The sequence below is a fragment of the Lynx rufus genome, unplaced genomic scaffold (assembly GCF_022079265.1).
Source record: "Lynx rufus isolate CCGP_SWC_20201006 ecotype Redwood Valley unplaced genomic scaffold, mLynRuf1.p SCAF_3, whole genome shotgun sequence".
NCBI classification, from domain to species: domain Eukaryota; kingdom Metazoa; phylum Chordata; class Mammalia; order Carnivora; family Felidae; genus Lynx; species Lynx rufus.
The window spans coordinates 37,787,336-37,799,620 of record NW_025814845.1 but is presented as its reverse complement, the minus strand read 5'-3'; the positions used below and the strand labels follow the sequence as shown (position 1 = coordinate 37,799,620).

The 12,285-nt window shown below is 34.6% G+C and overlaps 1 protein-coding gene across 2 annotated transcripts in view; it reads right to left on the bottom strand.

Annotated features, from left to right (window-relative positions):
* SLAIN2 (SLAIN motif family member 2) overlaps positions 1-12,285 on the bottom strand; it is a 74,209-nt gene that overhangs the window by 25,183 nt on the left and 36,741 nt on the right. For both annotated transcript variants that reach the window (XM_047090664.1, XM_047090665.1), the window contains exons 3-6: positions 9,603-9,767; positions 7,745-7,906; positions 4,130-4,489; positions 3,307-3,444 (exon numbers count right to left, since the gene is read on the bottom strand). In XM_047090664.1, the coding sequence (XP_046946620.1) occupies positions 3,307-3,444; positions 4,130-4,489; positions 7,745-7,906; positions 9,603-9,767 (825 nt within the window). The remainder of the gene's footprint in view (positions 1-3,306; positions 3,445-4,129; positions 4,490-7,744; positions 7,907-9,602; positions 9,768-12,285) is intronic.

Genomic DNA, 12,285 nt, shown 5'->3' with positions numbered 1-12,285 from the left:
GACCAGCAAGTAAGAACCAAAGCTTTACCACTTAAGGGCTGGAAAAATAAATACTTAAAAGAAAACAAAATGCAACATCTATTATACTAACTGGTTTATACAAAAAATAAAGAATACTAATTCATGTATAAAATAGATAAAGCTTACTATATTTATATATAATTCTATATCAAAATGAAAAGGCTATCATGAAAACAGTATATATATGTAATATATATACATATATACACACACACATAGTAATTAAAAGAACAGTTACATACATACATTTCTATGGATCAAAGATACATGTAAAATTTTAAGAAAATAGATAATACATTACGAAGTAAAATATGTTAACTTAAACAAAAGGCTTAAAATATTTTTATAAAATAAACTTTATTAAGTTTTAAACTTGATAATATTTCAGACTTACCATTTTCCAAAACTTTTTTTGTGACTAGTGTGATTTTACCCTAAAATAAATGTTTGTGGCATTTTAATTGCAAATAAGTTTCACTATAGCTACAAATATAAAAATAAACAAGTATATACAATTGAAAATACAAAGGACTGTCTCTTACTTTCTCTTTTGCCTATACACTGTTCAAATACCAAGATAGACCACTATGAAACTGCATACATATTTTCCACTTAAAAGTAAATTAGTGATTAGAATCTCATTATATTTCTCTTTATATTTTCCTTAATTATCAATTCCTGGGGAAAAAGAAAAATTCACCTACAGAAAAAATTTCTAGGGAATCGGCAGGTGATTACACAATGCTAATTCTACTAGAGAACTCAAGTAATTATCACAAAATTTAAGATATGGTCATATATTTCTCTATTAACATTTTTATTATAGATTCTCAACCTTTTCTTTTTTCTTCTAGAATTTTGTCAAGAGTCATTTTCATTTCCATACAGCTCTGAGGTGCTACAATAGTTCAAATAAAGAGCATATATGAGGGCATAAGGAAATAACCCTGAGTAAAAAGTTGGTACTAATAATGATGGAATAAAGAGAATATAGATATAGCTGGTTTTAACAAAGAACAGGGAAGATGTCTGAAGATATAATCATATAAAGTTTTGAGAAATTCAGAACTCATTTCAAACTAAGCATAAAAGCACAAGTACAAATAATGTTTTGGATTATCTGTGCATAGGCTGTAAATGTGCAGCTTATAATATGCCTGATTTTTATTATTTAATCTCCTTAGTGCTATAAAATTTTCTTTCCCATTGTATTAACATTGTGGATTGCTTCTTCTTTCAGGCAAAAATATACTGAGGGAGAAAAAACTCAGAAACACGGTATTTTCAAGGGTCAAATGAACTTAATTTACAGATTTAAAGGCACAAAAGTTATCATTCACCATTTCAAGATAGCTTAGAGTTCAAAGTATAACTTTATTTTTAAAGTTCTGTGATTCCCTACTTTCTATACCATTTATGAGTACACCATATGAGTATCATAATGGCACTCTTAATTACATAGTTTGCAAGACTTGGAATTCTAAATTTAAAATTTAACTTGGTTCAAAAACATGTTGTTGCATATATCCAGCTAAATAAATGAGGTACACAAATCTCTAGGCAACAATTTTCCACAGTGCCTTAAATTTTACGGTTCATCTTAGAAAAAAACCAGAAATAATATTTCTGGATACTTTTGTATCTTAGTACTAAACCATAGATATGACAGACCTCTCCAGCTGGACTTGGGTTCCTGAGCAGAATCAACATGGGTTTGAATCCTAACTTGCCACCTATGTATGTATGTATGATTGTAGGTTGTTATTCAAAGCTTCAATTTCATAATTTGAAAACTGTGTTAATAATTGTACCTACTTCATAGAATTGTTCTGAAGATTAAACAGGATCATGCATGTATGGTACAGCACAATATGAGTCTCTCTAATATAAATAATATCACATACAACTGAAAGCAAGGAAAATTTATCATTGTTATCACAAAAGTCATTTGGGTTCAAATGTATTTTGTCCTGGTCTTTTTGAGCCACCAAGTTAACAGCAGCTTAACATAAAATACACAAAGTCAGCTAAACACAACAGAGCCAAGGAAGAATGCAAGGGAATTAAGAAACAATTGGATGTTTCCAAAGTTGTATTACCCAATAAACAAGTTATAAATGATCAGTAACCTTGTGTTTGTGGCGCTTCTTCATAGCTTTAAGGAAATGAAGAAACACGTCGCAGCCACCATCTCAACTGGCGCTGTAATATGCTACAAAGAAACTGAGTCGATCAGACCACAGGACTGATGAGAGCCATGGGTTACAAGGGGTGCATATTGAGCACTTCTAAATTTATAGAAATAACTGTGACAGTTTGTTTAAAATTGGTTTGATTACATGTTTGTATCTACTCTAGTTAATAGATAATACTCTTTGGGAAGTGTTCAATTCCTTTTCAGTCACCTTGTACACTAAAGTACACTGTATCCATCTATTCCCACATCACTACTTGGCTCAGTTGGCTACTTTGTTTTAGAAGTTCTGTATGATTCTTTCTGATCTTTGTTTATGTTACCTTTGTCTCTCCTTCATTTGACAGACTCAATCTTTTCTTTTCATCAAGTTAATTTCAACTTTTTTTCCCCCTAGATTTGCCAGTTGTATTTATTTTATTCATTGAAAATTTAACATGCTTTTAATTATGCTAGTATTTTTTGCAGGATCATTATGGTTTTGTTATGTTTTTTTAAGTATTCTACTAAGAAAGTTGCTTGAGTTTTAAGTTGTCTGTTTCAGGACTATTTCCCATAAAAATCTTGTCATTTTTAATGTATAGTACTGCAGAATGCGAGGTTTTTAATGAATATATATCCGTATAATTAATAGGTAGACTTTGCTCATTTAAAAATTCTGGAGAGGGGATCCTGGGTGGCTCAGTCAGTTAAGCATCTGACTTTGGCTCAGGTCATGATCTCATAGTGAGTTCGAGCCCCGCGTCTGGCTCTGTGCTGACAGCTCGGAGCCTGGAGCCTGCTTCGGATTCTGTGTCTCCCTCTCTCTCTGCCCCTAACCCACTCGCATTCTGTCTCCGTCTCTCTCAAAAATAAACATTAAAAAATTTTTTTCAATCTGGAGAGACTAGAGTTTCATACAGAAACAAGTACTGATACAATTGGGTATCTTATAGGAGCAAATTTTAAATTTTAATACAGCTATGATTATCTTATAGCAAGCGACAATCACTACATTTTAGTATAGATAGCTTAAAACAGCTATTCAGCACAAAATTACTATCTATAATTTTCATTTTCCTTTAAATAACTGACACATAAAAGATACTTACTGGCTGAAGCCTGAGGTTGCATGCGAGGTATTCCTCCATTTGGCACTTGAAAATTTGAGTCACTTCTGCTGCTTTTCACTGAGTCAACTTGTGTATTAGATGTTCGGGACAGGTTTGGAAGACTGCGTCTTAGTTTTTCTATGACAACAGAATTTAAAGAAAAAAAAATCAAAGAATTAAAGAATTAAAGATATTTTAGATAAAGAATTAAAATATTAACTGGCATTCACAAATCAAATTCTTTAAGCATTCACATTTTAGAGGAGTTAACAGAAAGTACATGTCTTATAAAAAATAACTTAACCCAGGTCCTAGAAATCAGTAGAAGAGAACCTTTAAAAAGAGCCATAAATTAATTAAATCAAAATCTATATACGGACCACTTCATGAGTAGTAGTAACATAATCAGGTAAAATTAAATTCACTCTCTCCTTTAGTTTTGTATTGATGCACTAGTAATAAAACAGTAAACTACGTAAATTCTTGATCTACTTTTTTTTTTTTTTTTTAATTTTTTTTTTTCAACGTTTATTTATTTTTGGGACAGAGAGAGACAGAGCATGAACGGGGGAGGGGCAGAGAAAGAGGGAGACACAGAATCGGAAACAGGCTCCAGGCTCTGAGCAGTCAGCACAGAGCCCGACGCGGGGCTCGAACTCACGGACCGCGAGATCGTGACCTGGCTGAAGTCAGACGCTTAACCGACTGCGCCACCCAGGCGCCCCGATCTACTTTTCTAAAATACAAAACCTTGGTAAAAAATTGTGTTACTTTCATATCGAAATATTAAGGACAACTGCTTTGCCAGAATCATTCTAATTACCTTCATTTTTAACATTGCTTGTCTGTAAATCCGCGGGATGACCTTGAAGTGAAAGGCGAGGTTGTTGTAAGCGGCTAATCATAGGCTGTGGGGACACTCTACTATATTCTATTCCCCGAGCAGGAGATCGTGAACGAGGTGAATTTCTGGGTGACTGCTTAGGTGATGGTCGAGGTGAATTGCGTGGTGATGGTGAAAACCTGTTAACAGCAGGGTATACTGCATGATGCATATTGTCATCTTCATCATCTAAACTTTGCGCATCAAGTTCCTGATCGCTAAAAGTACCCCGTCTTGTAGAATTGCAAGATGAACCAGAACTGCGCCGAGATGTGGTGGCTGCATATTCTTGCCGGAGACCTGACAATAATGAATGTGTTATTTCATTTCTTTAGTTACATTTTTAAACATTTATATATTCTTGAGGCTTAAAAGCAAAAGAATATCATTGAGAAATTCCAATAGGTATAAAGTGTAAAGGAAAACTCCCTTTCCACTTGAATCATCTTAGACATCCTCCCATATAATGATGCCTAAAATATTTTAAAAGACTATTTTTGAATTGAATGAAATTCTATAAACCTTTGCCCAATCCAACGTTTTCTTCATGATTCTGAAATCTGTATTAGAGGTAGAACCATAAATTTAAAAATATTTCTACTCCTAAAGACAAAAATCCAAATTTGAGATCAACATTTCAAAAATACTGAGGGAAAACAATTATTGTTCAACCAATGAGAAGAATACACCAGTGTATAAATAAACTCCCTGGATACTGAATTCTTGGAATTGATTTATTGATGAAGGAAATTTCTTTCCCACCCTCAGGAATTCAATACTTGGGCATAAATGAAATTTTAGTTCCTTCATGACCCAAGAGACTTCATCAGTAAAACAAACTTAAATTCTAAGCTATCAAGTAAAAATTTTCAAAGGAGTCTCCTATGTATCTTGACACCTCCAGAAACATCCAAGCAAACTTAGACCCTTCAAAAAGTATAAAAACTTCTAGAACAAAAACAAATGTTGGTATATATTCAATTAAGAATAAAATTACTATTCAAGAAAAGTACAGAATTTAGGCCAATATTTTGATCAAGTCCTGCTAACTGCTGACAATCTAGTTTAAAAATTCTCTGCTACTGGGGCGCCTGTGTGGCTCAGTTGGTTAAGCATCCGACTTCGGCTCAGGTCATGATCTCACAGTTCGTGGGTTTGAGCCCTGCGTCAGGCTCTGTGCTGACAGCTCAGAGCCTGAAGCCTGCTTCAGATTCTGTGTCTCCCTCTCTCTCTCTCTGCCTCTTCCCCACTTGTGCTCTCTCTCACTCTCTCAAAAATAAACATTAAAAAATTAAAAAAAATATGCTCATACACAGACAGTGCTATCGATATGGTCCCCAAAGTAATGGGTGAGAATCATAGCAGGGTATCTATAAAACTACAGATTCCTGGGGCCTATCTAACCCTTCACTCAAGTTTTGGAACCACTCTAGTAACAAACAAGATAGTGTCTCGTTCCAGCAAACACAGTACTAAAGTCACCTAACAAAAGACAACAGATCAGTGAATAGCACTGTTTTAGCAAGGAAAAACACAGATCCCAAAGTAGGCCCTGCAGTAGTACTAGGGGGATCCTAAGGAAGCAACAATCACTATGGGACTGTGTATTTCTCCTATTAGAAATAAGAGGGCTTAACCAGGAAACAGCCAAAATCTGTAATTCTACATCTCTGTTAAAAACAAACAAAACTAAAGAAACAATGTTTTAAAACACAAATCATTTTCTTAAAAAAAACTTGGCATTTTCGAGGAGGCAGACATTTTTAGCATCTTTTTTTTTTTTTTTTATTCACTAGAAAAAGACCCTATCTGTGCATGTGGATGGCTTAAAAAGAATTATTAAAGCAAGGCTAGAATTTCTTTTACTTGTTACCAAAACACAATATAAAAATGACAGCAAAAAGCTGGTTGAGTTTCTAACAAAATACTGGGGTCTGAAAAGTCACAGTTCAAAGAACTGAGAGAATTTACTCTAAGTTATAGTGAGGAAGCACTCTATTCTCCTTTCACATCCCTGACTAGCTGACAATAGCTCCTCACTAGCTGACAATAACCACAGTCTCAATGAGGAGTTACACAAAATTACAGAAGAAAAGGGTACCATATTGTTAGTTCCGTGAGCTAAAGATAAGTAAAGCAAGAACCAAGTCTTTCTACTTTTCTATGCGAAGCTGTTGGAAAATGGGAAATGATTCAGCAGAATAACATTCTGCAGTTTCTTAATAAATGTAATAGCTTAATAAAACCTACCATATATCTACATAAAAGGGCCTAAAACAGAAAGTTTTTAAACTAAATTATTTTGATGCTCCATTACCCTCAGCTGATTGTCAAGACTGAAACGTGTGCTTCAAGAATCTTTTCATTGTGAAGATTGAACGGGTCACTTTAGAGAGATTGCTTACTTCACAGTTAAGCTTGTGGTATCTTACGATAAAATGTGTAGGCAAACCATAGTACTCTACTGAATATCTAATAAAACATTTCCATCCTCTCTAAAAGCCTTTTAAAAATATGTACCATTATCAGTATAGTTAGGTGAGGATACTTCCATGTTCAAATTTTCCTGTTTCTTCTGGTTGAGAATCCTTTTACGATCTCCTGAGGATGATACTGTTTTTAGCCTGATTATTTTCACTTACTGTTTTCATTCCTCTTTATGTACTTGTTTTATGTGCTAAAATGTTTTTTTCAAATATTTTACGCACAAATGTGAAAAGTACAAATTAAAATATTTTTTAAAAAAAGTATAGGCAAGAATAATACTATCACCACCATTTTACAAAGAGAGCCAGAACATCCACAAACCTTTGAAACAGTATGACAAATTTTGTGCATATGTATACTTTGGGGATGACAGGGGATATAATTTTTATTGGATTCTCAAAGGTATCTGTGACCTAAAAAGTTGCAAAGACCATTCTGTAAAGCAATATCGCATGCTCACCTCATTTAATGTCATAATTTCAATTTTCCCATAAAGGTCTTTTTTTTTTTTTTTTTTTCTGTAGTCTATACCACATATTCTAAGAGTGGTGATATCTGCCCCCATAGGGAGAAAATTGGCTCTTGGGGTATGAAAAAAACCCAGATACCATACTAATTTGTGATCCTCATAGTACATAAAGAGATGCAGGGTATATCTGTGGTATTAAAATTTCATGGTGAGGTGATACGCAAAAAAAGGAAAAAAAGTCTAAAAAGGTGGTTGGGAAGGGGTAATAATGGAAAAAAGGTTGAGAAACAATGGTCTACTAAGAAAACACAGTGTAATAGAGTAATAACTACTCTAGGAAGTTCCAGCGCAGAGTAACATGCAGGGCATGGTTACTAGTCATTACCTGCCTTTCTTTGCTCCTCACACAGCAAACTGTTTTACATAAAATGCACTCTGAAAACAAGTTAATGAACAAGCAAGTCTATATGTTGAATAAGCCTCTAAAACTTAACATTTCTACTCATACATTACTATCCCACAACACCTTAAGATCTATTAAATATCCACAACAAAATTATACCTGAACTAGACTCAACTTGAACAATTAAAATACTTACTTTCTTCTTGCATCCGAGCTAGAATCTGTACATCAGTTACATCATTTAGCTTATAATTGGATCCAATTGAATCTTCATCTAATTCTGAAGCACTTAACTCACTGTCTATAGAGGATTGAGGACTGAGTGGAGGATTTCTGTCTGATGAACTTTTCAAATTACCTTAAAAAAAAAAAAAGATTTGAACTTTGGTATAACAAAAACTGAATAAGCATCTGTTGTAATAACTTGATATTAATTCTTTGATTCAGTTCACCATTATTCTGTCTTTTCTGTTCATGAAATTCCCAAATATTGAAAATAAAAATTGACTTTATTAAGAATAAAGAGGGCTATGTCATATGTTATGGCATAAAAGCAAATCACATTTTCATTTCAATCATAACTTATCTATTCTCTTATGAAACAATTAAGCTTTCACCACGGTGCCTGGTAAGTAGGTGGTGTTCAATAAATGTTAGAGGATTCCAACTTTTACAAGACAGCCAATGAAACACCTCATAAACAAATGAATTTATAATGTGTTTTCTCCTCCCAAATTCACAGTCTTAGCCAATACCATCATCTTTTTCCCTGAATAAAAGCTTCTACTTTTCCTAAGCAAGAAAACTATAATTTGAGGAAAATCAAAATTCCTTAGAGATTTAGGAACAAACCAAAAAAAGAACACTAGGGTCATTTTTCCTATGTTATGCCATGTTTACAAAATTCTTTGTCAAACTAGTCATAGGGATCCAAGGAGTTCTCTGAAGTGTAGGAGTGAAGCACAAACATGGAACAGAGAAAATAATGAGATAAAGTATTTCATTGCTGAAAGCAAAAAGGGGGATAGAAGGCAGGTCAGAAGAATAAAGGATATACATATCCAAGAGTCTAACTTGTTTCTAAGGAAATCTTTTCATCAGATCATCAACTTCTAGTGAAGAATAAAATCCTAACACTGTCACTAATGTATCTAATACAGACTTATTTGAAACATTTGTTTCCCAGAATTCTTTACCATAGAAGTCAGCTCCCACGTGAAAGGCATATTAAGAGCAAAATAGTTGATGTTTATATTATCAAGAAGAACATAGTGCATATGATAGGAAAAGTACTACAAGGTCAGGTTCAAATAGTGCCCAAATAAAATTCTTGTTAAACAAACATAGCAGATTAAATTTTTTAGTATGACAGTCATGGGTGACATAAATAGCAAGTAACAACTTATGCACAAAGCTAACAGCAGGGGCGAGAAGTTATTAGACTAGGGAGTCAAAAATTTGAGGTGGTTAACAATAACCTTAATTTTTAAGGAAGCTGCAATAATTAGCTGTAACAACAGCAACAATAAGAGTTAGCAGTGAATCCTAAAGAACAGTAAGCTACAGAGTAACTATTTCAGTCACAGAACCACAGCAAAACATTCTTTCCCCAATTTACAGCAGTCTACCCTCCTATATCATTTTGGACTCCACTCTTTTGGCACATACACATATAGCTTATACTATTATTTGAGTGTAACATCAAAGCTTATTAAATAAAGCTTAAGTGGTTTAATAAGAGCTTTTATTTTTAGCTTTTATAGCCCAATCAATCTATTCAGTAAAAGAAAGCATCTATTAGTTAAAAGAATCAAGCTTGTTACTCTAATCAAGCCACATCTAAAATTTTTTAAGTACATGCTAAAGAAAACTTTACAGATGTACCCTGGTTTATCAGTACCAGGTGCTAAATAGCTCCTCACTGATATTTTCTTTAACCACTTAAAAGTCTCATAGGCACAAGAACTCGAACTATTGATGATTGAGTTATTTTCTGAGGTAGGGCAGTAAGTTAAAAACTATACCTTAATTATTCCATTTCAAATTCTCCTTACCTGAATTTCCAGGAAGTATTAGCTGTTTGACTATAGGAGGTCGCACTGGGGTTGAAGATGGAGAATTGAAACCACTGCTGTATGGGCTACTTGCACTTGGACTATAAGGACTTGTGTAACTCATGGAGTTGAAAGGATTGTTATATAAATTCTGCCTCTTGAGAGCTGTGTTAATGAGAAGGGGAGAAATCAACATAATAACAGAAAAGGTTAACACTTCACTCAAAATTTTTTCCTACTGGGAAATTTATTAAGTCATTATCTCAAGTTAAATACAGAAACATTCTTAGAGTAGCAAGAGAAAATACACATTAATAATCCCAACAAAATAGTTCCATTATCTTAAATTGCACTGTGCAAATAAAACAGTAGCCACACCAAACACCAAAAATAATACCATAGGAAGAATATCTTCTCAACAAATTATTAGCCATTAAATTAATTTACTTCTATCTTGTCGGGAAGTTTGTTCCAACTGTATTAACTCTGAATGGTCTTAAAAAATAAAATGAATGAAAAGTATATTTGTGTCTTCTCATTTTTTAAAAAAATGTTTATTTATTTTTGAGAGAGAGAGAGAGAACGAGAGAGAGAGCGCCGGGGAGGGACAGAGTGAGGGGAGACAGAGGATCCAAAGCAGGCTCTGCACAGACAGCAGAGAGCCCGATGCGGGGCTTGAACTCAGGAACCTGAGATCATCTCCTGAGCCAAAGTCGGGTGCTTAATTGACTGAACCACCCAGGAGCCCCTGTGTTTTTTTTTCATTTTTCTATAACAAACATTTACTGCAAAAAAAAGGGGAGAAAAAGTATGAAATAGTGAGTTTTAAAAACAGCCTTTCCAAAGTTTGGATTTTTGTAAAAATAAAGCAATATTGACTACTTAGGCCAGGTTAAGGTCAAACATGTGCGACTTCTCTTTTTAAAAAGAAAAAAGCCTCCCTCCCTTTCCCCCAGTCTTCTGGCCCAAGAAAAGGAAGAAAAAATGTGCTATGCATGTAAGATTATAGAAACAGTACAAAAGTAGAACTAAGATATCAAGTACATACGTAGAGAAAAATTACTACTTAAAATAGTATTTCTTTCTTCTACACTCTTCTAAAATCCATAGCTTAACTCAGTATTTCTGACCATTGGCAAAACAAGGTGTAGAACATACAGACAAATGTGACATCGTACTATTTCTCAAGGGGCTTACAACCAAGTAGTGCGGGCAGGAAAAAACAATGATTTCAGGGCAAAATGAAATGAGCACTATCATAAAGGTGCAAAGGGCTGTGGAATGATGAGACAAGATAATTCATTACAAATGAGAAAAACTAGGCACAGCTTTTTGGAAAGGGGCATTGGAGCAGTCCTGAGAGGATGAGCGGCAATCTGACAGGCCACTGAGAATGGGGAAAGCGTGTGCTTCCATCTGTGTTTATCACAGGAACAAAAGCAGGGTCTTGAAAATGTATATTAGGTTCAGGGAATAAGAGTGAGTGCTGTAGAAAGGTAAAGCAGATGCGTGAGGGACAAAACAGGAAGACGTAGCCGGGCCAGGTCGTGGAAGTCCTGGAAACTGTGCTCAGGAGAATGAACGTTATTCACTATCAGTGAATTCTGAGCAAGGGTGATATATGATCCAATCAGTTTCAGAAGAAAATTGATGGACATTTTTATGTTGAATAGATGAGACTGAACTAGGCAGTAGAGGTGACAAATACAAAAAAGAAGGATAGATATTAAAAACTAGAAGGATTACAAAAGAAAAAAAATAAGGTGACTCTGAAGTTTCTGGTTTGCCTACTGGGCAGAGAAATGGTTTGGGGTGGAAGAACATACGTTTTTTTGTTGTTTTTCTGTTTAGTTTGATGATGTAGTAAGTTGGACAGTGTAGTTTTGTCCGTATTCCCCAAGAGATAAGATGCCACACTTTAAACATATTTAGAATGTAGTATCTCAGAAATACCAACCTGAGCAGAAACTGGGGTGCTAATTTCTTCCTCTTTACTTTCTGATCTCCTCTGAAGCTTATTCTCTTCCCGGTGGTTATTTATTTAATCACTAGCATTTCAAGTCCTCACCCCTTTATGTCCTCACTCTATACTATATTCCTTTTCCTAAGAAATCTCATTCATATCTATCACATCAGTTATTATCTATAGTCCAAAAACTCCCCATTATTTATATCTCCAGTCCCAAGTTTTCCTGGGCTTCAGGCCCATATGTGCTGCCCATTTAATGTCTCCTCTATGGAGCCACTGGCTCCTCAGAGCCAACATTTCCACATTCAAAGTCATGATTTTCCCGCTAAAATTGAACTCTCTTCCTGGGGTTCTGACCTCAAAATGATTAGTAACATTCATCCTGTCACACAAGCTGGAAACCTAGATCATTGATACTTCTCCCTTACTTCCTCAAATTTGGATCATTCAGTTTTCCATCCACATCTGTTCATCTCCACTACCATCAACACACACTGCCCAGCTATCATGATCAACCCCCCACCCCCGCAAAAGCACCCTACATTCATTCACTTCTAGCCTTCTCCAATCTACTCTCCATACTCCAGCAAGACCTTAACCAAAATGCAAACCTAATCACATCTTCCTGCTCATACATACCACACCCTTGAACAACACCCTCCAATCTTTCTATTGCTTTTATTTTTATTTTTTTTTTAGAGAGCGAGTGAGCGA